A 26,783-nucleotide genomic window follows, 5' to 3' on the forward strand; every position below is an offset into this window, starting at 1 on the left:
GGTTTGGCGTTGTCTTGCTTAAAGAATAAAGGCCTTCCCTGAAAAAGATTTAGTCTGGATGGCAGCATATTGCTCTGAAACATGTTTATATCATTCAGCATTAATGATGCCTTCCCAGATGTACAAGCTCCCCATGTCATGCGCACTAATGCCCCCTCATACCATCACAGACGCTGCTTTTGAGCTGTGCACTGATAACAAGCCGGCTGGTCCCTCTCTGCTTTAGCCTGGAGGATGTGGGGTCCATGAGTTCTAAAAAGAATTTCTACTTTTGATTCGTCAGACCTCAGGACAGTTTTCCACTTCGCCTCAGTCCATCGTAAAAGAGCTCGGCCCAGAGAAGGGGGCGGGGTTTCTGGATATTGTTTATAGAGAGCGTGCACATGACGTCACGAGGTCACGTGATATTTGTTTATCTGCCATCTTGGACGGCACGGCCGCGCATAGAACTTAGACGAACCCGCTCTAATTATCAAGTGTGTGGGAGTAGATCTTTCGAGAATGGTTATATCTTGTTCAGCATTTGGTTGTACCAATAGACAGGGCCAAAAGGAGGGCGTGTCATTTTATAGATTCCCCGCAGACGAGGAGAGACGCGCAAAATGGGTGTCCGCTGTGCAAAGAGAAACCTGGTACCCCAGTTCTACCAGCCGAATTTGTAGTGAACACTTCATATCAGGTAGGTGTAATCTTCTAATTCAATACTCCTAGTACATCTGTTAAGTTGATTTTCGGATTGAATGATAACTGCATAGTCGGTGATTTGTGATTTTTTTTTCAGACAAAAACATACATATTTACAACCCTGTCATTATCTGGAACTGAGTTTAGATTTTGAACATTCTTACGATAAAACGTCCTGCATAGTCTCTTTATGATAAACGTCTTAATGCCACTTACCCGTGAGGTTATCAAGTAGACATTCTTCTTTGGAACCTTCCAGAGGTATAGTTGGGATACCCATCCCGCAACAAAATATTTATAAGCTTCCAGGCTCTTGTAAGCTTTGAGGGCTTTGCCAGTGTAACACGATTCACGATTAACAAGAAAATTGTAAATGTCGTGGTAGGCCAGATCGGGCAAATCGCCAGCACCGCAGCTCCGAATTTCCCTGAACAAGGATTGCGGCAAGTTGTACGGATCTGCAATCCCCAACCTGGAACACTTTTCCACGTAACGCTGCCTCACGTCACCTTCAAGATGCTGAACAAACTTAGATCAGTTATCGCGCGATGTAGATGGGGTATTTTCCGAATTTTCTTGGGGATTACTCCCTGGATCCATTACGCTCGCGCAAGGTAAACAATCCTGAAGCCGTCCAATATGGCGGAGTAAACACGGACGGATCACGTGACTGCACATCCTCTATATCTGGTTTTAACTTGCATTTGCGGATGCAGTAATGAAGTGTTTTCACAGACGATGGTTTTCTGAAGTGTTCCTGAGCCCATACAGTGATTTCCACTACAGACACGTGTCTGCTTTTAATGCAGTGTCTCCTGAGGGCCTGAAGATCACAGGCATCCAGTGTCAGTTTTCAGCCTTGTCTCTCGCATACAGAGATTTCTCCAGATTCTCTGAAGCTTTTCATGATATTATGGACCATAGATGATGTGATCCACAAATTCTGTGCAGTTTTACATTGAGAATGTTTCGTTATTCTTAAATTGTTGCACTGTTTGCCCACGCAGTCTTTCACAGAGTGGTAAACCCCGCCCCACCTTTACTTCTGAGAGACTCCGCCTCTCTGGGATGCTCTTTTCATACCCAATCATCTTACTGACCTGTTGCCAATTAACCTAATCAGGTTTTTTTTTTCTTTTTAGCATGACACAACTTTTCAGTCTTTTGTTGTTCCTGTCCCAACTTTTCTGAAACGTGTTGCTGACATCAAATTCAAAATTAGCATATATTTTTCAAAAAACAGTAAAATTTCTCAGTTTCAACATTTGATATGTTTTCTTTGTACTATTTTCAATGAAATATAGGGTTTCCATGATTTGTAAATCTTCACATTCTGATTTTATTTATGTTTTACACAGTGTCCCAACTTTTTTGGAATTGGGGTTGTACAAGTTCCTGTAAATGAGCCGTTAATAAAGAAAATGCTGCATGCACTATATATGACACATGCTGAGCGTTGAATGTTGTTCTTTTCTCATTTCAGTACCCAACTGTTTTCTGTTCTCCCAGGTGAGAAAGGCGAGTATAACACCGTTGTCTTTTTGTTTTGGTTGTTTTATCAGTTTCTCCTGAGGCCATGACTGTAATGGTTGTGTTTACTGCACCAGGTAAATATCAGGTGGTACTGCATGACGTAATCCTCGTGTACATTCTCACGCTACGGAATAACAGAGATCAGGATATATTTAATGATTAATGATCAAAGCAAAGCAGATGATGAAGCAAAATAAACTAAAATATCAAGAGGAGGAACTCGAGCGTCTACCAGTGATGAAACATCTTAAATATAAAATTAGGCGAGAAAAATGTTTACAGATGATGCTCGGTGAGTGAAAGTAAGAGCTGATATTTTCAGGCATGTTGCTCTTGATTGATTGATTGATTGATTGATTGATTGATTGATTGATTAGCTGATAGTCGTTGTTGATAATGAGGGATTCTGGCACAATGAGAAAACAGTACTTTATTTACAGCAGCCTGATTCCAGCCGTGCGAATTAATTTAACTAGATAATGCGCTGAATTTAAAATCACTCCCTCACGTTATAAAAAACGAGCCGAGTAGCTGAAATGTGTGAACATGTATGCTGTTCATATCCACTGTTTAAATCATGGAAACAAGCACAGATAAATAAAATGTTCAGTGAAGTCCCTGATTGACAGAGGAGTCCCTAATTTAACCCCAGTTTAGTTTCCTGTACCATATAAGCTCAGTCTCCAGGAGTGTGAGGGTTTACGTCTTCTTCCTCTAAGACGCAAGATTTCTTGCTGTGGAACATCACAGGGCAGATCAACACGCTCGGAGGAGACACCAGCTACCCTCCTGTCGCTCACAGGAGATAGGGAGATAGTTAGTAACGCCATTCTTCTGGCCCAGAGAGCAGGACAGTTAAGCTTTCTTCAACTCCAAGAGCCTGGGGGAATGTTGGGATTCAAACTCATGAATTCCTGATGAGTATTTTTTCTTGGATAATATTTCAAAAATGTAATAAACTGACAAATATATAAAGCTTGAAACAGTCTCAGGATAACTGTACAAGGCTATTAAGAACCGTGAATATCAGGGGACCATAAAAACCTGTAAAACCACATGGCTATTGTAGATTAGTGTGTTAAAGACAAATACAAAGGTGAAACACATGAAAACATTTTTTTAGGTGTCACAAAAGTGTATCACACAATCTCCGTATCACACACTGCATAAAGTTTACTATAAACTTTACAGCAATTTACTGGCAACAAGACTGGCTGTAAAATCTACAGTCATGAATTTGGTCGACACTTAAAAAAAAAAAAGCAGCTTACAACTGATGCAGGATAGAACCGAGCAGAAAGTTCTTCAAGGAGCCAACAATGAATGACAGTGCTGGGATCTGAACACACACCCTTCTGATCTGTAACTCAAAAAGTTAATAGCTGAGTCTATCTCAACTATCTCAAGTTGACAATTGTAAGTCCATCCATCCATCCATCCATCCATCCATCCATTATCTGTAACCGCTTATCCTGTTCTACAGGGTCACAGGCGAGCTGGATCCTATCCCAGCTGACTATGGGTGAAAGGCGGGGTTCACCCTGGACAAGTCGCCAGGTCATCACAGGGCTGACACATAGACACAGACAACCATTCACACTCACATTCACACCTACGCTCAATTTAGAGTCACCAGTTAACCTAACCTGCATGTCTTTGGACTGTGGGGGAAACCGGAGCACCCGGAGGAAACCCACGCGGACACGGGGAGAACATGCAAACTCCGCACAGAAAGGCCCTTGCTGGGCTCGAACCCGGACCTTCTTGCTGTGAGGTGACAGTGCTAACCACTACACCACCCACAATAATAAGTTTTTTTTTTTAATCATCAGCCAGATGCACTGGATTATGTGTTATTTTATACTATGTAGGATATTACTGTAAACATGTGACTGTAAAGTTAATTTTTTTACAGTATACTTTTAAAGTTTTCATTTAACTCACCCTCTTAAACTCTCTTTACCAAACCTGAGTGAGACAAAATTCCACTCAGGATCGAAAAACACAATTAATAAACCAAATCTCTCAGGTTTCCTCACAGCAGGTTCGTGAGGGAATTGTAACCAAGAATAAAAATATCCAAAATAGTGACAACACACTCACCGGCCTCTTTAATAGGAACTTGTTCTTGATTCTAAGAGTCCTGTTCTTGGCTGCAGGACTAGAACCCTGTGTGTTCTTCTGATGCTTTTCTGCTCACCACAGTTGTAAAGAGTGATTCTGTGAGTTACTATATCCTTCCTGGCAAAAAAAAAAAGAAAAGCTCCAACCACAAATCTGTCCATTTCCCTCTGACCCTCTCTTATCAACAAGGCGTTTGTTTCCACCTACAGAACTGTCGCTCGCTCACTCGATATTTGTTTTTCGCACCATTCTGTGTAAACTCTAGAGACTGCTGTGTGTGAAAACCCCAGGAGGAGATCAGCAGTTTCTGAAACACTCAAACCTTCACGCTCCATCTGGCTCAAACCGACACCCATACCACAGTGAAAGAAAGAAAGAAAGTCACACTTCACTGTGAGATCACAATGTTTCCCGTTCTGATGTTTGAACACTGAGAACATTAACTGAAGCTCTCGATTTGTATCTGTGATTTGATGCATCAAGCGATCGGCTGATTAGAGAACCGCAGAAAACAGAACAGCAGGTGGGTGTAGGGGTGTTCCTAATAAAGTGGCCAGTGCGTGTAAGTCTCAAAGATAAAAGCCTAATTAAAATATCAAGGGTTACTTAAGACAAATGATTTATTCTGAAGAGGTTCAGCTGACGATATGGCTCGAGCGGTTTACTCATTAAAGTCTTTGTTAAAGTGTTTGAAGCCATCAGGTCAGTGCTCTTAAATCACAGATTCTCTATTAATGTTCTTTAAAACACCATACGCGGTTCTCCAGAGGCACCGTTCGGAGCACAAGCTGGAATATTAATGAAGGATTTAGGAGGCTTGGGATGTTGTCTCAGGAGCTCAACAGCACTACACAGTGGTCATGATGTGTAACTGCCACCACATACATTTATGAAAATTTTTTTATTAATAACTTCAGACCAGTTTAAAAAAAAAAAACACCAAACAGTTCATGTATTTACATTTATGTGTTCTTTCATGTTTTGTTTCTCATATTTATATACATATATATTTACATACAATATTTACAGGAAGGTTCATACGGAACAAAAAAGCGATAAGAAAAAAAAAACAGCAGTAACAATGAAGACAATAACAACACTAATATGGGTCATGTTAATATTATTGTTATTAATAATAAAGACGGTGTAATGTGTACATTTATATAAATCTGTATGAACATGGCGAGAGGAGAACGAACCGCAGACGAGACGCGACACAAATAATATCCACTGTTAAATAAGTTAAGTGTAAACTGAGGTGGTAAGTGTGGTTACGTGTTTCATATAAAAAAAAAAGTCTGAAGAGTAGAAATGAATCTCACACACACACACACACACACACACACACAAGTAAAGCTCATTTAAATCATTTAACCGACCTCGTTAAGCAACAATTACACGCACCTACGCAACCCAGAACCCGCTCTAAACGCTCTGTCTCGGCTATTGCTCTAGTACCAGAACCTGCTCTAAAAGTTTTGACAAAATATCTAACCTAGTGTTCTAGAACCAATACTCTTTCAAATATCCTGTTAGAATCTCTGAGCTACCATTCTAGAACAATAACCCACTTTAAAAGTTCGGTTAGAAATACCCGAGCTACTATTCTAGAACAAACGCCATTTAAATCCTCATATTAAGAGTGTCTGAGTTCCTGCTCTAGAACCAGAACCCACTCTAAACAGTGTTAGAATGTCTGAACTACTTCTCTGGAACCAGACCCCGTTCTAAACATTCTGCTGAAATATCCAAGCTACTCTTCTAGAACCCACACCGTTTAAAACATCCTGTCAGAGCTACATCTGCATGAGCTAGAGATATAAAATAAACACCTCTCAGCTTCTGATCTAGAACCAGAATCGACATTATTACTGCTGTCATATAAAATCAAGGACATGGACTAGAACCAACTTGGTTCTAGAATATGAACTACATCTATCCTCTTCTGGAATCACAACACTGACATCCAGAATGTCTGAGCTGAAGGCCCGCTAGCATAAACACCAACTGTTCTAAACACCCTATTAGAGGGTCTGAGCTGCTGTTCTAGAACCATTTCTTATCATCCTGTTCTAAAAGCCTTGTTAAAATGTCCCAGCTATTGTTCTAGAACAGGAAACAACAACGTTGTAAATGATCTGTTAGAACTACTGTCCTATAATCAAAACTGACTCTGTCCGAAACATTTAAACTGCTGTTCTGGAACTAGATCTAGAACCAACACTGTTCTAAACTTCCTGTTCCATTCTTTAAGCTACTGTTCTAGAATCCTAACGATCCAACACTCTGAAATGTCTGAGCTGAAGTTCTGTCTTATCGGAAGATCTGAGCTGCTTTTCTAGACTTTGAAAAGACTGCTGTTCTAGAACTAGAACCAATACTGTTCTAAATACCCTGTTCAAACGTTTGACTGTATTCTCTTCTAGTATCGTACCCATCTAACGCTTTAAACGTCCGAGCTGTTGTTCTGTCCTGTCAGAAGGTCTGAGTTAAACCAACAGGAGGAGAACCGACTTTGTTCTAACCCTTGTGCTACCATTCTAGAACCTGAACAGACTCCATTCTGTTATAAAATCACAACGATCTAACATCCTAAACATCTGCGCTGATGTTCTGTCCTACCAGAAGGTCTGAGACCGCTAATGCTCTCGAACTAGACTTTCTAATGATCCTGTTCAGATCTTGACTGTTCTAGAACATGCATTGGCTCTGTTCTGTTCTAGAATGGGAACAATCTAATACTCTGAAAGTCTGAGCTGATTTTTTGTGCTGTCAGAAGACCCGAGCTACTTATCTAGACGCTGTTCTAACCGTCTCGTTAAAAAAACGTCCGCGCAATTAGAACTGCACGCTCAACCAGAACCAGCTGAAATGTATTCATGTGGAAACAGAGTGTAGTGAATACTAATGCGAGCGTTCTCCAATTAACCCCATTTACTTCATGAAGGCAGCAGAAAGTAAGAAGCTGAGGGAGTTAACGTGTGCTGCTGTGCATCTTTCTTTACAGTTTTTTTTAAGGAGCAAATTAGTAAAGTTATTTTTTTTTGTTCAGTCAATATTGCAAAGAAAACTCAGAAGTCCTACAGGATGAAGGAGAAAGGTGTGCAAGAAATGTTTGGTTAATGACATTAATTAGATAAGGGTTTTATCCTTCACCTTCTTTCCTCCCTTCTTTCATTTTCATGCATTATTTTCTCAAAAAGTTCAAAGGTGAACACAGAATGAAATGCGTCTAATACGCTGACTAAGATTTTGTTTTCTGCATGGAAAAACCAAGCTGCTCTGATGATGTGATGAAGACAGACAGACAGCACACTGTGTCGCCCGGCTGTAAATACCCAACATGCCAAGTATCACATGACACGTTTCTTCTGAAGCGTCATGAGTTTTGTTTAGGCGTCGCTCGTGAGGGACGAGCACCAGTGAAACTTTCATTTCTGTCAGATAAACAGCAGAAGCTGACTTCAGGGATAACGAGTGAAATTAGTGTTGTTTTGTGTGGACTCTAAAGCTTGGCGATAAGATCGTGTGATATCGATGTTATGATATATGAACATCATGATGCACTTGAGTATCGAGTGTGCTGGGTTTATCCTCAATAAATATTTCTGTAACTGTTAGACAGAACGTCTTACAGGACTTACACATGTTCAGAAAGTGGCTCCGATGTTTTTTAGTTAAAAACTAAAATGATACGCATTATGTATCACAGTGTCCAGATATATCACAATATCGAAAGAATACTTTTCCTCATAAATTAACATGAGAAGGAAAATAAACCTATCAGAACAATAATAATAATAATAATAATAATAATGAAAAAAAAAGCTTTGTTTCTATGGTAATCTTCATCAATGTGCAGAATTGCTGACACTTCTAGTCTTCCTAACTACAAACGTCTGGTGATTGTACACACACCTTCATATCTGTACAGCTTTACTCTGGTTCAAAAAAAAAAAAAAATTTCCTCATGCTTTCTCCCTACCTCTGACTCCTCCTACCTTTCCCTAGCAGGCTTTGTGATTGGCCGTCTCAGCAGACGGACAGGGTGGGCGGGCTCTGTCTCTGCTGTGTTTTTTTCAGCAGTTGGATGCGGTTGTGGCAGTAGAACTTGATGGCTCTCCAGTCTCTGCGGTTGGTGACCAGGAGTGGACACTGCTCCAGACAGCGCTCGCAGTCTGCTTTAGCGGGGACGCGCAGCTCCATGATGTTGCGCACCAGGTGGGACTCCACCGCGGCCCGCTCTGCCTCAGACCACGGGCGCTTCAGGACGCCACGCTTACCTGAGGAGAAACAGATACAGAGTGTAGGAATGGAAAGACAGAACAAATACAGAGGACAAAGGGGAAACAGAGAGAGAGCGAGAGAGAAAAAACAGAGACAGGGAGAGAAAGGAAGGAAGGACAAACGGAGGAAGAGAGAAAAAACAGAAACAGACAGAGAAAGGAAGGAAGGAAGGAAGGAAGGAAGGAAGGAAGGACAAACGGAGGAAGAGAGAAAAAACAGAAACAGAGAGAAAGGAAGGAAGGACAAACGGAGGGAGAGAGAGAAAAAACAGAAACAGAGAAAGGAAGGCAGGAAGAACAAACGGAGGGAGAGAGAGAGGGAGAGAGAGAAAAAACAGAAACAGAGACAGGGAGAGAAAGGAAGGAAGGAAGGAAGGACAAATGGAGGGAGAGAGAAAAAACAGAAACAGAGAAATGAAGGAAGGAAGAACAAACGGAGGGAGAGAGAGAGAAAAACCGAGACGGAGAGAAAGGAAGGAAGAACAAACGGAGAGAGACAGACAGATGGAAGGAAGGGAAAAACAGAAAAAGATGAGAGACAGATAGATGCAAGAGAAAAACAGAGAGAAAGATAAAGGAAGATAGCATCAGATAGAAATAAAGTTAATGAAAGAGAGTGACCGATACAGAAGAACAGAGAGATAACAGGAGGAAGACAGATGAGAGCCAGAAAACAGTGAAACAGAGAGTTAGGGAAAGTAAAAGGAAGAGATAGAGGAGAAAGACAGATGAGAGAGAGAGAGAATTGAGGACGTGTTAATCATTGGTCATTCGCAAACAGACCACAAACACAGAGGGGGAGCTGTTCGAAAATAATCTATAGTGCACACACACAAGGTCATCAGTTTACACTGCAGTAACAGGACTACCATGCAGGTTAATTATTAGATACACACACACACACACACACACACACACACACACACACATGGTTTGGGCTGACCTGAACTCCGCTTGCGGTTGGGAGAGAAGTGAGAGGCGCTCATCTTCTTGAGGCGAGGGGGTTTAGTGCCGCTGGAGGACTTTTTAATCATGATGGTAGGAGACTCGCTCTTGTCTTTCTCTTGCTCTCCATCTGAATCCTCCGACAGTGAATCTGCAGAATTCCCTGACATCACTGCTCACACACACACACATGAAAAGATTGCAAGATTTAAGCTTCAGTACAGTTAAATGATTTTAAAACTGCCTGTTTTATTATATATTAATATTCCCAGGAACCAAGATTCAATATAAGACGTATTCCAATAAAACAGAATAAAAATGAAATGGGTGTGTGTGTGTGTGTTCATCGTTGCATGTACAGCTGTAATTGTTCATATTTTTACAGTGTAACGGACCTTCAGGAAACATTCAGTTTCCTATTTAATTATTCTTTAATGTTTGAGATACCCTGAGGCTGTATGGATCTAATATAAACATATTGCTTTTATTCCTTATTTTGTTCACCATAATTACACCCAAACTCACCATCCAGCTCTAAACAGATATGATGGAGACTCATTCCTCTGAACAGCACACCATCTCTCTCCCCACACAGTACCACGCGCCCGATCAGTCCCATGAGCCCCGGATCCTGGCCAATAGTCGCGCAGCTCTGGGTCACGTGGTACTCTTTCTGGAGGAAATTCTCTAATCTCTGTTGTGCGGCTCCGCGCTGCCCCTCCTCCTCACCTTCACTCAGCATCAGTAACTGGGTAAGGATTGCGACTTGTCTGCGAACGCGTGTCTGTGTCAGTGCCCTTGGGTGGCGTGTGCCGCTCGATTTTGCCAAATTTCGGAGCAGGTCTGTACCTCTTAGAGGAGTGGCGGGAGAATGGTACGGCCGAGCAAACACGTAGGGATTCTGGGGATCCACCCCAACTCCTGCTCTCGTTTGTAAAAGAAGTTCTAGGCAATGTTCGGAGTGAGGGGGCAGAATCAGGGGCTGCACTCGTCCTCGTTTGCCCTGGACGCCCACTCGAGGGAGATGGGGCAGGACAAGCCTTTCAAAGGGGGAAAGGGAGGCTTCGAGAGGTGTAAGAGCACTGGTGGGCAACGGAGCGGAGGTCTGAGGGATCACCCGAGCCTGATATTCAGAGATGGTGAGTTTGGAGACCTCACACTCGCGGCGGCGGTTGTAGAGGATGAGAAGCGCCAGGCTGGAGTGGCAGAGCAGACGCCAGGCTTCAGCTGACTGAGGAGAACGTGACAAAGAGATGAAGGCTGAGTGCTGGAGACGCCGCAGGTACAGCACGAGGGAGGAGAGAGACGAGAGCAGGGGCAGCATGTGAGGACGGCGAGAACTGAAGGACAGAGAAAGAAAAATACACAAGGAAGAGAGAGAGAGAGAGAGAGAGAAAGATTCATGATTAGATTATAAGTGCTGGTGCTATTTTCAAACTACTGGCCAAAACAGTTTACATCACAGCAATTTTTATGAAAATAGAATCTACTGAAATGTCCTTTTCACTTAACAGCTCTTTTTTTTGCTTAACCAGCCCTTTGTCTAATGATTCATGAAGAATACACTCAGCTCTTACCTGGACAGGTCACTCTTGTCCTCTGCACTGCTGTCATCATCTTCCTCTCCCTCTTCCTCATTGTCCTCCTCTTCCACTTTAGGGTCTTCCACCTGCTTCAACACCTCAGCAAACTCGTCTTTCATCTTCATCATCATCATGTCTACTTCTTTCTCTTTCTTCTTACGTCCTGCTTTCCTGGGTGGAGTCACTTGAGTGGGTGGGCTTCTCTTCAGCACTGACACAGGGACGCCCCCTCCCCTTCTAGGTGGTGTAGTGGGTGGAGGAGGGGCGGGGCTTTTGCGAGGGGAGGGGCTTGTGAGAGCAGGGCTCTTTCTGGCTGGGGAAGCAGAAGGAGGAGAAGGAGGGGGCGGAGACTGCTGTGTGGGTATAACGATGCCTTCTCTGTGGCTGCGATTGTGCCCTGAGGCAGAGGAAGACGAGGAGGAGGATGAAGGCAGAGAAGCATGGAGATGAGGCAGGTGGGCGGAGCCTTGTGATTTTAACATGGCTGCACATACATCTGGTTGGTGGGCGTGGTGTTTGTCGAGATGGCGCTGGAGAGAGCGGTAATGGCGACCACAGTACACACAACACTGCTTATGCATCACAGGGCTCACACCTCTACCTGCGCTGACGTTAGCAGGGCCGCCCCCTACCCCAGCGGGGGCGGGGCATTTAAACACAGGCCTGGAGGGTGCAGGAGGCTGAGGGGGACATGAGGGCAGGGAATGGGGTAGAGGCTGCGATGGAGGTCGGCCCGGTGGCCTGTGAGACGGGGGATGATGCGGTTTCCTCTTGTCGTTAGAGTTAGCATTAGCGTTAGCCGAGGAGGATATTTTGCGGTGCTTTTTGCGGCGACGAGGCGTCCGGCTGCGTGGTTCTGCGTCATCCGAGTCGCTAAGTTCAGAGTGAGAGAGCTGAGAGGATTTAGGAGAGAGAGACCAGGATGGAGTGACATAATCTGATCCAGGACCAGACCCAGACTCCTCCTCCTAAACAGAATGAGAGAGAGAGGGTACACTTGTGTGTACATATTAAAAAAAAAAAAAACTGAAGATAGAAATCAAAACATAACAGACACGAATGATAAAAGTGACCTTCACAAAACAGTTATATTATACTGGGTTCGTGGACAGACAGGACTAGAGATGCAAATAAAGACAATAAGAGACAGAAGAGATAGTGTGTGTTGGAAAAATGCTCATGTCCTCCTGCCATCCTGACCCTGCCCCGCCCCGCCCCTCCCCTCCCCCAACTACTCTGGTTACATTATGCTATTAGCTATTGCTTCACAATCTGGAGAGTCCAAACTATAGAAATGTGAACCTCAGATTAACTCGAGAGAAGACATCGTCCACTAACATTACATCAGTGTTCACAAATCAACACAAGTGGTAGTTCAGCAGCTGAGCCTAATTTTTTACAGCTACATTGAGTGATTTATTCAAACCTGGCCAATTATACAATGTCAAACAGCGTCTATCCGACAATAACCAAGTTAGCTAGTTAGGCAGCTTACCATGTCCTTTAGTTAAGTTTATGGCTACTGCGTTGTCCTCGTTTATTTATTTTTCAATTGGACACAGACAGGCTCAGATTGTTAACCCTATTCTCCGCCTGCCTTATAGCTCATACTCAGATTATATGCAGCCCCGCCCCAAATCAGTTTTATACAAAAGTATTATGAACGTGTGCTTTAAAAGCAAAAATGTAAAAAGAAATTCATGCTTTTTTTATTGCCAAGCAAACACTAAGTAATATAATCAGATTATACATTCATGATACATTTAAAACCTTCAGCTCTTTGAGCGATGATTTATCATATTCCTTTTTTTTTTTTAAATCTAGTGCCATGGTTCTCAAAGTGGAGTTCCTCAGCAGCCTGTGAAGTATGGTCAGAGGGTCCGTGATATTCTGCTTTTGTTAGAAATAGTACCCATTGTACCACTGTGGTGGAAATCACAGCCCGCCCTTATCAAAGCCATCGTGCCTACAAATAATTTTAATAAAAATGGTTGGAAAAGTCATAAATAAATAAATAAATAAATATCTCTGTACTGAAAGGGTGATGGAATGTTTTTTACAGTTAAACTGTAAATATTTTGCTTGAATTGAATCACATCGCCTGTATAGTGTACATGTACATCAGCCTTACGATTAAGACTTAGTTCATTTAAATCCTTCTGTTTCATAAAGGTGGTTCTGTAATGAATAACTGTATTCCTGTTTGGTGAGGGTGCAGGCAGTGTACGTTTCGCAGTGAGTTTACCTTCTTAATGTTCTTCTCATGGTCAGGAGATGGCTCGCTTGCTGCAGCAGACACTGAGCCAGGTAAACCCTACAACACACACGTCACACGCTGATCAATCATTTACTTGCAATAAATCACAGGAATCATAGAACACACACACACACACACATTTTCCTTTCAAGTCAAACAAAACCCAAAAATAAACGCTGTCTGCCGATCACGGCAAGTGCCCGGATGTGCTCTTTGCATATTTAAATTAAAAAGAAAACTTTAACAACAAACAATTTATCCATTTTAAAAGTTATGATATTGCTAAAATAGCCTTACTGGGATGCAACCATGTGCACTGAAACCGGATATCCACCTGTGACATTAACGGCACCCTAGTACGCCGTTTACCTTTGTTACACAGAGCCATCAAATAAAGGCTTCTAATTGAAAAAAAAAAAGGATTTGCCAGGAACCACTGCGCTCTCTCTCTCTCTCTCTCTCTCTCTGTGTGTGCATGCACATTTCACTGCTTCAGCAGGGTTAATTGCAGAGAAAGAACTTCACTGTGTTATAATGTGTACGTGACAAAGGCTTCTAATTCTAAAAACCTAATCAGAAATTTTCTATAACCGTGTGATTTTTTACTGGCAACAAAATCCACAAATCAGCAGATTTCATTTTACGAAGTTTAAATCTCTCTTGGCTTGATAATGCACATGCAGTGCTGACACAGATACTGGTAAACAATATCCACTGTCATAGCAACGTGATTCTTGCTGTCTGAAAAGATAACTTCTCAGTGAATAAAAACAAAGTCAACACTTGACTGTCACACCTTCACGTGCATGTCACATAAAAATATAAAGGAAAATTTTTATTTTTTGGAAAAAAAAAAAACAAAAAACAAGAATGCTCTAAGAACACAATATCCCCCGCTGGCAACTCAGCCATAACTCTGGTAAAATGCAACTGAATTGAAAGAAATTGCAATATGCATATTACCGACATATAACAAAGAATCCTGCCAAGTTTTGTGAAATTCCACCAAAAACTGTGACAGGAGTTGATTTCAGAAGGCGAGTACTCTTCCCAGGACGGACGCACGGACATCGCCACAACATAATCCCCCTTCGGGCCTTTCGGCCAGCGGGGGATAAAAAACTGAGAGTGGCTGGCGATGGAGTTTATAGGCAGCAAAAGGCTTCTTTGAGTCTGCTCATTGTTTACGTGTGTGTGTGTGTGTGTTCACTGCTTCAGTGATCGGGTTTATTTTCACACCCAAACATTTGACACTCGGCACCTTCAGGGTTGTTTACAACAATTTAGAAGTGATGTATCCACTAGATCTCAGTCTTGGTAGTGCAGGGTTTCTCAACCACTGGGCCGAAGCGCCATCTAGTGGGCCGCAAATTTTGTCTTCAAGTTGAAGTTAATTTTTACTCGTAGTAGGGTACAATTGCTGGGTTGCATCCGACGTCACGTCCGCCTCATTAAGCTACGGTCACACTGCAGCTCGCGATGCTTTGCGATGGGGTATTGATGAAAATGAGGCGTTTTGGTGGCGATGCATGGCAATATACATGTGAGCTAAAAGTTGTGGTCACACAGCAGGTCAACACTTGACTGTCACACCTTCACGTGCTTGAGTCTGGCACAGCTCGAGTGGCCGCGCGCTCATGGGATCCAGTCGTTATGGGAAACACCGGATACTGATTTGAGCGCAATCAGCAGATATGGGCACGGACTCTGTTTTCACAGAGTTGCTGCGAAGCATCATTGCCACTGTCACGTTTGTCTGGAGCCAGGTTTATAATGCTGTTTAAATATTATGCTTTGCTTTCATTTGTGTTTTGTTTTTGCAAATATCACGCCTGCTAAAACACTCTTCCTGCACTTCAATCCGTCTATTTTGTAGTGTTCTGATCCCCAGATCTTTAACCCAGACACATATAAAAAGTTGTTCTCCTCCATGCTCTTCCAGGTTTCCATCTGTGTGTCCGTGTAGAACGATGCCTGCAGCACCAGGTAGTTTGAGATGTCAGGGAACTCAACGGACGGGCAATTTTCCACCTCATAGGAAAAATCCTTCTTTGTTAGTGTAAGGATCTAATCCCATTGAGTGGTTTCTATATCCACTTTTTTTGAGTGGACTTCTTGGTTTTAATAACTTGATTGTTTTCTGAACACAAACATGGTAATAAGTTCTTGTGTTAATGGACCAGACTCCACTTTTGGATCATTCATCCCTTTTGGACTGAGAATGACCTGCATGCATGGGTTTGGCTTCTGGCACAGCCATACAGTTTTAAATATAATATCTACAATTAAAAAGTTTGTTTTTATTGTATTTATTTAATTCCTGGGCTCCCATCTGTAACAGAGAGTGATGTCACATCCCATTAATACACTTTACAATAAAATATTAGATTCTAATAGAATAGATGAGCCAAAATAATTGGGGATCTTTTTTAATGGGCCCGACTCGTTATGAGTATGAACAGGTGGGCCTTAAAGTAGAAAAGGTTGAGAACCCCTAACGTAGTAAGTGACATCACAATCTCAGATTCTCTCGCATAATTTATACTCAGAGCGCGACATTTGAACCTCAGAGAGAGTGATATGGCAGCACACAGGGACATTGTTTTTCTTTGAAAATAAAATCTATATACAGTATATGGTACAGGGACAAATATGAACAAGTGGACACTAACATGTCTGGTATGAATACTATCTGTCGGATAAAGGAGTTTATTTTGGGGTTTTGTTAATCTTTAATGTTCGTTAGTAGTATTACTCTACAGGTTATAACGGAGCTGAGAGTTTTTAAAACTTTCTTGTATTTTTATACATTTGATGCTTATTTATCAAAACTTTAATATATTTTGTTGAACTTTTGTTCAAAGTACTATTTATGACAATAAAACATTTGTTTTTAAACTGCATTATGTTATCTTGGTGAGGATTCTTAAAGGGCTGATGACACGAACATGACTCTATGCAATTTCTTAAATAAACTATACAACATGGCAAACGTTAGATTTCTGTTATAATTGCGTGAAAAGAAGCTGTTACGCAAATATCCAACTTTTAATTGCACAGCACAAGAAAACTGGGTCCGTGGCTCGCGGCCATGTTGTGACGTCAGTGGGAGAACACGCTGCGGTTCACTGGCTGTTCTACTCTGGTTCTACTCAACGGAAATGGCGCATGAAAACGCCGGTGAACTCTAGTGCTAGCGCGTCCTCTTCTGGGAGTCTAGAATTGTGTTGATCTCTTCCGAATAGAATCTATGATAGCCTACCCTCTTTACCCTTTGCCTCTCGTTGCTAGGTGGCAGTTACATGAAAGCCGCAAGCTTTCACAAGCAAATACATGACTGATATCACGCCCACTTTATGATTACATTTATGATTATCATGTAGAATCTATAGCTCTACGTACCTTTATCTTATGTCGTTTCACAACACATGTTCTGACAGGAGGACTGTCTTTGGATCCAGCATAGCTACTAGTAGACCCCCTCCGGAATACTGGCAATGTTGCCAGATTGGGAGGAATCCCGCCCAGTTGGGCGGTTTCAAGTGCATTTTGGTGGGTTTTGAACATATTTTGGGCTGGAAAACGTCAGCAGTATCTGGCAACAGATCTGGCAACAGATACTGCTGACGTTTTCCAGCCCAAAATATGTTCAAAACCCACCAAAATGCACTTGAAACCGCTCAACTGGGCGGGAAACCTCCCAATCTGGCAACACTGTGTAGGCACTGCTGATGGTAGTAACACACATTTGTGCTGAACTGAACACCCGTGAGATTCTTTTAAGCTGGGAAGGGTGTCAAAACAATCCAAATCGAAGTGTTCAGAGCACAGGACGGATGTTGGTGAGGGCTCCCACTTGTCACGAGTGCGTCTGACTTGCTTCACCCACTTCGCATGCAGCTCGGGATCTCTGGGAAACTTGAATAAACTTACCCCATCCTTGTGGGTTTTGGAGCAAAAGCCGGCAACACAACGCAAAGGCATAATAACTAATATATATATATATATATATATATATATATATATATATATATATATATATATATATAAATAATAATGTATAATAATAATACTAATAATGACAAACTGAACACCTGTCGCATCAACAACAAACTGGTAAGTTAGGAGGAAGGTTCTTTCGCTGACGTCATATAGCTCCTCCTCCTCTTTCATCTCCTGGGTGCTGCAGCCCCGTCAAATTTGCCCAAATAGCCGCGTTTTTTATCATAACTTGTAAAATAGGCGCCTTCGTGAATTAATATATGGATCATCGGGAATTACTTTTTATGTTATAAAACATCGCCAAAGATGTCAAAAACGTGTCATCAGCACTTTAAATAACTACACATGAGAAAATGTTCAGGAAAAAAAAAATGTGATTGAAACAAACAAAAAAAAAGAATAAATCGGCCGATATATCATTATTGGATTTTTAAATCCTCAAATAACAAAAATCAGTCTCGGTCTTAAAATCCTACATCACACACATTAGCGCGCACGCCCCCCCCGGACTGGCTGAACAGCCAGCCTAACCACAATACACTTCATAACTCGTATCTAGACTGATTACATACAAAGATGAGTTCTTGAGTTACTGATCTGAGTCTGATGTTTCCCCGTTCACTTCATGTAAATGCTCCTGATGATTTACAGTTTTAGTCCTCACTTCTATAAATCTACTTTGTACCTTATCTGTTCACTTTTATATCCCGACACTGACACCACCACACACACACACACACACACATACACACACACACACACACACACACACACACACACACAATACAGACAACACACTGATCACCAAAAAAGAATATACACTAATAAAGCTGTACTCGGTGTGAAGATGTGTGTGAGACTCTCCATGGTTACCCTCGTCATGGCGTTTTCCCCCCACTCGCTCGGATTATAATCGACAGTGATCTCTTCTCCTTTGGTGATGTCACGAATCGCAACGACGACCAGCCGCACCTGATTGCCACAGTGCACTTCTCGGATACGGCAGTTGGGTGGAGGGTAGAGTACGGCTCCCCTCCCACCGCTGGAGCTCTGCTGCCCCGTCTCAACAGGACTGGGGGGGACACAACAGAGAGAGGGGGGGGGGGGGGGGGGGGGGGAGAGAGGGGAGAGAGAGGGACAGAGGGGAGAGAGAGACAGAGGGGAGAGAGAGAGGGACAGAGAGAGGGGAGAGAGAGAGGGACAGAGAGGGGAGAGAGAGAGAGACAGAGAGGGGAGAGAGAGGGGAGGGAGGGAGAGAGAGACAGAGGCAGAGAGGGGAGAGAGACAGAGAGCGGAGAGAGAGGGGAGAGAGAGACAGAGAGGGGAGAGAGAGAGAGAGAGAGACAGACAGACAGAGAGGGGAGAGAGAGAGGGGAGAGACAGACAGAGAGGGGAGAGAGAGGGGGGAGAGACAGACAGAGAGGGGAGAGAGAGAGAGAGAGAGAGACAGAGAGGGGAGAGAGAGAGAGACAGACAGAGAGGGGAGAGAGAGAGGGGAGAGAGAGAGGGGAGAGAGAGACAGAGAGGGGAGAGAGGACAGAGACAGATGGGGAGAGAGAGAGGGGGAGAGAGATTAAAGACAGGGGTAATACAGAATGATACAGAGAGTCAGAGAGACATTGTGAGATACGGAGGGGTAAAAAGAGAGACAGATAGATGATGGTAATCAGAGAGAGAGAGAGAGAGAGAGAGAGGGACAGACAGGGGAGAGAGGACAGAGAGACAGATAGGGGAGAGAGAGAGAGAGAGAGAGAGAGAGAGAGATTAAAGACGGGGTAATACAGAATGATACAGAGAGTCAGAGAGACATTGTGAGATACGGAGGGGTAAAAAGAGACAGACAGATCGTGATGGTAATCGGAGAGAGAGAGAGAGAGAGAGAGAGAGAGATCAGCATATACAGCCCATTAATCAATCCCACAGTTGTGTGTTCCTGAATCTCACTGATCTCAGTGCACAGATAAAAACTCATTCTACTGAGCAGGTGGAAACGAGAAGTTCCTGGGAAAATGAGAAGGTTGCTCTAGTTCTTCTTTGATTAACAGTTTCCTACGTTACCCAGAATGCTGTGCATGTACCTGCTGACAGTGGTGCAGTGGGATTTAGCCCTCGCTTCATCTCTACATAGAGAGAGTGATGCAGCGGCACTTTAGTGCTTCAGTGTGCCCAGCTCTCTCAGCTCCTCATCTGTACACTCTGCTCAAACGGATCAGGTTTCTAAAGCTTCACCTTTTCACTCTAAAGCTCATCCCGTACGTCGCCGAGTCTCTGCTGTAACTCAGCTGCACTGCATTCTGGGACTCTGAGTCCAGGATACGAGCCGATATCTGTGCTACTTTTACACGGGACTTCTTGTTAATATGGCGCTGAAATACATCACTGAAAAAGGGTGAGTGAAATCTTTAACTTTAATATTAGCTTCACTGTGCTCTTTAGGTGAGACGCTGTTTATTCTTCTTTAAACTGATGCATGCTCAGTCTTTAATGGATTTATTAATTTAATATAAAACAATTTTTCTTCATAATACTATAAATAAGAATTTGTATAAATAATTCCATCCATGTTTTTTGCTTTGTATTTATTTCCCTCTATAAGTGGGACATTTTTAATGATCTCTTTTTAAATAATTTAATACTGGTATTCAGTTTATTTATTATAAATATATGAACAATTTTTTTTGCATCACAAATAAGACAAAAAATAGTCAGATAATTTGTTTTAATAAGTCCATACCCTTTTATAGGATATTTATGACTTTCCATTATTTTCAAATACATTTAAATTTATTTTATTATTTATTTATACAATTCGCATGTTATGATGGAAAGAAGGAAGTTGGACATTGTGTGTGCAGGAGACGAGGTGGAAAGGAAGCAAGGCCAAGAACATTGGAGGTGGATGCAAGTTGTTTTCTTCTGGAGTGGATGGAAAGAGAAATGGTGTTGGTATTGTTTTGAGGGGAGAGTTGGTCAACAGTGTGATTGATGTGAAGAGGGGGTCAGATAGAGTGATGGGCATGAAGTTGGAGATCCAAGGAGTGGTAATCAATGTTGTGTGTGCGTACGCCCCACAGGTTGGATGTGAGAATGAAGAGAAAGAGTCTTTCTGGGAAAAGATGGATGAAGTGGTAGAAAGAGGGAGGAGCATGTGCTGACAGGAGCGGATTCCAACGGACATGTTGGCGAGGGAAACAGAGGGGATGAGGACGTGATGGGCAGATATGGTGTAAGAGAGAGAAATGTGGAAGGGCAAATGGTGGTTGAGTTTTCAAAGAGGATGAATTTGGCAATAGTCAATACATACTTCGAGAAGAAAGAGCAGCACAGGGTGACGTTTAAGAGTGGAGGAAGATCTACACAGGTGGACTACATACTCTGCAGAAGTGGTAACCTGAAGGAGATTGGAGACTGTAAAGTGATGGCAGGGGAGAGTGTAGCTAGACAACATCGAGTGGTCGTGTGCAGGATGAGCTTGAAAGTGAAAAAGAGGAAGCGTGAAATAGTGGAGCCAAAGATTAAGTGGTGGAAACTAAAAGAGGTTGAAGATCAGAAGGAGTTTAGGGAAGAAATGAGACGAGCATTGAGTGGTCATGGAAGTCTGCCAGAAGATTGGGATACTACTGCTGTACTAGTAAGAGAGGCAGCAAGGAAGGTGCTAGGGTGGTCATCAGGAAGGAGGAAGGAAGACAAGGAGACATGGTGGTGGAACAAAGAAGTGCAGGAAATTATAAAAGAGAAGAGGCGAGCAAAGAAGAATTGGGACGATCAGAGAGACGAGGAAAGCAGGCGGTTATACAGAGAGACGAGACAGAAGGCAAAAAGAGCGGTAGAGAAGGCGAAAGCAGGTGCATGCCAGGAGTTGTATGAAAGACTGGAGACCAAAGAAGGAGAGAAAGACCTGTACAGACTAGCTAGACAGAGAAACAGGGAAGCGAGGGATGTACAGCAGGTAAGAGTGATGAAAGATGGAAATGGAAATGTGCTGACAAACAAACAGAGTGTATTAAGAAGGTGGAAAGAGTACTTTGAGGATTTATTAAATGAGGAGAATCCAAGAGAGAAAAGGTCAGATTCGCTGGAGACGGCAAATCAGGAAGCAGAGTTGGTTAGTAAGGATGAGGTGAGGGCAGCCATGAAAAGAATGAAGACTGGGAAAGCAGTCGGACCAGATGGTATCCCGATTGAGGCTTGGAGATGTTTGGGTGAGACGGCTGTGGAGTTCCTAATGAGATTGTTTAATAAGATCCTAGAGAATGAGAAAATGCCAAATGAATGGAGAAAGAGTGTGCTCGTCCCAATATACAAGAATAAGGGAGATGTACAGAGCTGCAGTAATTACAGAGGAATAAAATTGATGAGCCACACCATGAAGCTTTGGGAAAGGGTATTGGAGGCGAGAGTGAGAAGAGAGGTAGCAATCTGTGAACAGCAGTACGGGTTTATGCCAAGGAAGAGCACGTCGGATGCAATTTTTGCTTTAAGAATGTTAATGGAGAAGTACAGGGAAGGCCAGAGAAAGCTACATTGTGTGTTTGTAGACCTGGAGAAGGCATACGATAGAGTGCCGAGAAATGAGTTATGGTATTGTATGAGAAAGAGTGGAGTGAATGAGGAGTATATCAGAGTGGTGCAAGACACGTATGAGAACGGTGAAACAGCAGTGAGGTGTGCAGTTGGAACGACTGAATGGTTCAAGGTGAAGGTGGGACTCCATCAAGGATCTGCTTTGAGTGCTTTCTTGTTTGCCATAGTGATGGACAGCTTGACAGACGAAGTGAAGCGAGAGTCACCATGGAACATGATGTTTGCGGATGATATTGTGATATGCGGTGAAAGTAGAAAGGAGGTTGAGTTGGGTTTGGAGAGATGGAGGGATGCATTGGAATGAAGACGAATGAAGGTGAGCAGGAGCAAAACAGAATACATGTGCATCAGTGAGAATGGGGATGAGAGTGTAGTGAAGATGCAAGGAGTAGACGTAAAGAAAGTTGGTGAATTCAAGTACCTGGGGTCAACTGTGCAGGAAAATGGGGGCTGCGATAGTGAGGTGAGAAAGAGAGGGCAGGCAGGGTGGAGCAGGTGGAGAAGGATTTCGGGAGTCATTTGTGATCGGAAAGTCCCAGCAAAAGTGAAAGGTCAGATGTATAAGACAGTAGTGAGACCAGCTGTGATGTATGGATTGGAGACCGTCCCCTTAACGAAGAGACAGGAGGCAAAGTTGGAGGTGGCGAAGTTGAGGATGTTAAGGTTTGTGATGGGAGGTTGGACAGGATAAAGAACGAGCACATCAGAGGGACAGCACATGTGGAGAGCTTGGGAATGAAGCTAAGAGAGATGAGGCTGAGATGGTACGGGCACATCCTGAGAAGAGATGCAGAGCATGTGGGAAGGAGAATGTTGAGGATGGAGCTGCCAGGCAAACGAAAACGAGGAAGGCCAAAGAGGAGATACATGGATGTGGTGAGAGAGGACATGAAAGTGGCAGGTGTGGTAGAGAAGGATGCGGAAGACAGGGAGCAACGGAGACGAAAGATCCGCTGTGGCGACCCCAAATCAGGAGCAGCCAAAAGAAGATTTATAATTTATACACTATTTTGTTTCTATTTTACATCACTCTATATGATATTTTTTGTTGTGCATGTTATCCTGTATTTTTATTTTCTTACTAAATTTTACTGAGCTAAATTTAAAGGAAAACATTTTAATTTTTAAAATGATTATTTATATATATTTTCATTTAATTTTTAACACGGGTTCTGTCTTTAAATTAGATACATTTTACTTACACACGGCTTTTTAACCTACCTTCTCGATCACTGGTCACATTTTTTACTTTCTGTTATTGTATCCGCTTTGTAAGCGAGACCCTTTAATTTAATGCTCACTTTTCTTTATTGAACCATCAGTAATGCGGATTCAGTGAAGTTCCATATAAACATGGAACATTCCACACCAAACACACACTATCATCTTTGCTGTAGCTAAACACTAACATACAGACACGCATACACACGTACTGCCTGCATGACTACACACTGTAATAAACACTCACACTGACACACACACACATTCCATCACTGGCCCAAAGATAATAAACACATTGCAATAAACACACACAGCCAACATTCCAGTAATCCCTCCACACACACACACACACACACACACACACACACACACACACAATCTTTTCAACCGCACAAACAATTGCCCGCTATCTTCCCTCAACTGCACGCACACACACACACGCATGCACTCAAACATGGTAAAATAAATACATGCACAGTATCTCATCTCCTCTCACACAGTGTCTCTCTCTCTCTCTCTCTCTCTCTCACACACACAGTCTCACACAGTGTCTCTCTCTCTCACACACACACACAGTCTCACACAGTGTCTCTCTCTCTCTCTCTCTCTCTCTCTCTCTCACACAAACACAGTCTCACACAGTGTCTCTCTCTCACACACACACAGTCTCACACAGTGTCTCTCTCTCACACACAGTCTCACACAGTGTCTCTCTCTCTCTCACACACACAGTCTCACACAGTGTCTCTCTCTCTCACACACACAGTCTCACACAGTGTCTCTCTCTCACACAGTCTCACACAGTGTCTCTCTCTCACACACAGTCTCACACAGTGTCTCTCTCTCTCACACACACACAGTCTCACACAGTGTCTCTCTCTCTCACACACACACAGTCTCACACAGTGTCTCTCTCTCTCTCACACACACAGTCTCACAGTGTCTCTCTCTCTCTCACACACACAGTCTCACACAGTGTCTCTCTCTCTCTCACACACACAGTCTCACACAGTGTCTCTCTCTCTCTCTCACACACACAGTCTCTCTCTCTCTCACACACACACAGTCTCACACAGTGTCTCTCTCTCACACACACAGTCTCACACAGTGTCTCTCTCTCACACACAGTCTCACACAGTGTCTCTCTCTCTCACACACACACAGTCTCACACAGTGTCTCTCTCTCTCACACACACACAGTCTCACACAGTGTCTCTCTCTCTCTCACACACACAGTCTCACAGTGTCTCTCTCTCTCTCTCACACACACAGTCTCACACAGTGTCTCTCTCTCTCTCACACACACAGTCTCACACAGTGTCTCTCTCTCTCTCTCACACACACAGTCTCTCTCTCTCTCACACACACACAGTCTCACACAGTGTCTCTCTCTCACACACACAGTCTCACACAGTGTCTCTCTCTCTCACACACAGTCTCACACAGTGTCTCTCTCTCACACACACAGTCTCACACAGTGTCTCTCTCTCTCACACACAGTCTCACACAGCGTCTCTCTCTCACACACACAGTCTCACACAGTGTCTCTCTCTCTCACACACACAGTCTCACACACACAGTCTCACACAGTGTCTCTCTCTCTCTCACACACACACAGTCTCACACAGTGTCTCTTTTTCTCACACACACATACACTCACCAGGCCTGAGCAGATTCAGTGGTGCTGTGTGAACCAGATCTGTGTTTGTGCTCTGATCTTTCCTGACCATTACCTGAAACACACAGACACACACACACACACCTGTATCGTATACATGCTTCAGACATTCCCTCCCTTTAGACACTGTTTTATGAGACATCGCAAACAAACACCACCATGTAAAGGCTATGAAGAACAAAACGTCAGGATGTACATTTAACTCTACTCCATCACATGTTCCCATCATGCACTTCTACATGAGCTCTATTAACATAATGCCTTGGCAAGTTGCAAACTAATCATACTGTGTGTGTGTGTGTGTGTGTGTGTGTGTGTGTGTGTGTGTGTGTGTGTGTGTGCGCGCACGCGCACTCCCTCAGAATCTACCAGATGCTACTTAATACACTTTAATAACATATATGTTATCAGTCTACTATCTTAGTTTTGCATATTAATAAGGAAAACACAATAAGATTAACTATAGCAACACTATTAGGACAAAAACTAATCTAGTCTGCACCAGTTCACCAGCAGGGGGCAATGATGTGTTGGTTTGGAAGTAGAGAGAATTAAAAAACCCTGCTCTCAAGAACACAATTCAATTCTCAAGAAAACACACACACACACACTCACACTCCTCACCTGGTCCGTAACTGTGTTCCAACGTGTTCTCCTCATCATCTTCATTGGCAAAGACTCTATCACACACTTTCACAGGTGTGCCCTTTCTCTTCCTACTGCAACCACGTCTGTAACACACACACACACACACACACGTTCCTTTTATCATCGGCCTGCCTCATAAGACATGAATCACGTCACACACAGTGATCAATATCACTGTAAGCGATCAATGCAGATCTCAGCGCTAATCAATTGTTCAGCCCCGCCCCCTTTGTGTTCTCTGACAACCCATTTGACTGGAAAACAGGTTGCCAAGTCTGTCAGCGTAAATCCTCATTTAGGAACAGGTGCAACAGGCAAAACAGAAGTCTTTATAAATCCGACAGAAGCAATTAAAATGGGTTTCCTCTGCTGTCAGGTGGAAATTAAACACTGATTTAGGGAAAAATGACTGGAAAAAAAAAACACACACACAGCTATTCTAATGCAATAACACGCCACTGTTCAGCACGGGGTTATAAACACCTCGACTGTGATCTTTAACGGAGTGGATTTCACACAAAGTTTGGACAGCTTGTGTGTATTTATTTACTTATTTATTAGCATTTTCTGTTCCTCGGCCAGGGTGTAAAGCATCATCAGATTCGATTACAGGATTTCTCCAAAACAATAACTTTCCCAAGAGAGAATAATGGCACAGTGGGATTAACAACAAACATCTGGCTGATTCAGAGGCTTGGATATTTATTCTGTCAACCTTCCAGCACCGCACCTTTAATCTGTCAACCTTCCAGCACTGCACCTTTAATCTGTCAACCTTCCAGCACCGCACCTTTAATCTGTCAACCTTCCAGCACCGCACCTTTAATCTGTAAACCTTCATCACTGCACCTTTAATCTGTAAACCTTCATCACTGCACCTTTAATCTGTAAACCTTCATCACTGCACCTTTAATCTGTAAACCTTCATCACCGCACCTTTAATCTGTAAACCTTCATCACTGCACCTTTAATCTGTCAACCTTCCAGCACTGCACCTTTAATCTGTAAACCTTCATCACTGCACCTTTAATCTGTCAACCTTCCAGCACTGCACCTTTAATCTGTAAACCTTCATCACTGCACCTTTAATCTGTCAACCTTCCAGCACTGCACCTTTAATCTGTAAACCTTCATCACTGCACCTTTAATCTGTCAACCTTCCAGCACTGCACCTTTAATCTGTAAACCTTCATCACTGCACCTTTAATCTGTCAACCTTCCAGCACTGCACCTTTAAT

General features: G+C 43.0%; 1 protein-coding gene across 1 annotated transcript in view; it reads right to left on the minus strand.

Moving 5' to 3' along the window:
- Positions 1 to 5,287: 5,287 nt before the first annotated feature.
- The window catches only part of si:dkey-117m1.4 (uncharacterized), a 31,943-nt gene continuing 10,447 nt past the window's right edge, over positions 5,288 to 26,783 (minus strand). The window contains exons 2-9 of the mRNA XM_060926598.1: positions 25,522 to 25,628; positions 24,880 to 24,952; positions 18,288 to 18,486; positions 13,401 to 13,469; positions 11,150 to 12,123; positions 10,098 to 10,912; positions 9,571 to 9,744; positions 5,288 to 8,624 (exon numbers count right to left, since the gene is read on the minus strand). Coding sequence (XP_060782581.1) covers positions 8,374 to 8,624; positions 9,571 to 9,744; positions 10,098 to 10,912; positions 11,150 to 12,123; positions 13,401 to 13,469; positions 18,288 to 18,486; positions 24,880 to 24,952; positions 25,522 to 25,628 — 2,662 coding nt within the window. The 3' untranslated portion in view covers positions 5,288 to 8,373. The remainder of the gene's footprint in view (positions 8,625 to 9,570; positions 9,745 to 10,097; positions 10,913 to 11,149; positions 12,124 to 13,400; positions 13,470 to 18,287; positions 18,487 to 24,879; positions 24,953 to 25,521; positions 25,629 to 26,783) is intronic.

This window comes from Neoarius graeffei, chromosome 7 (genome assembly GCF_027579695.1).
Source record: "Neoarius graeffei isolate fNeoGra1 chromosome 7, fNeoGra1.pri, whole genome shotgun sequence".
In the NCBI taxonomy this organism is placed as follows: Eukaryota; Metazoa; Chordata; class Actinopteri; order Siluriformes; family Ariidae; genus Neoarius; species Neoarius graeffei.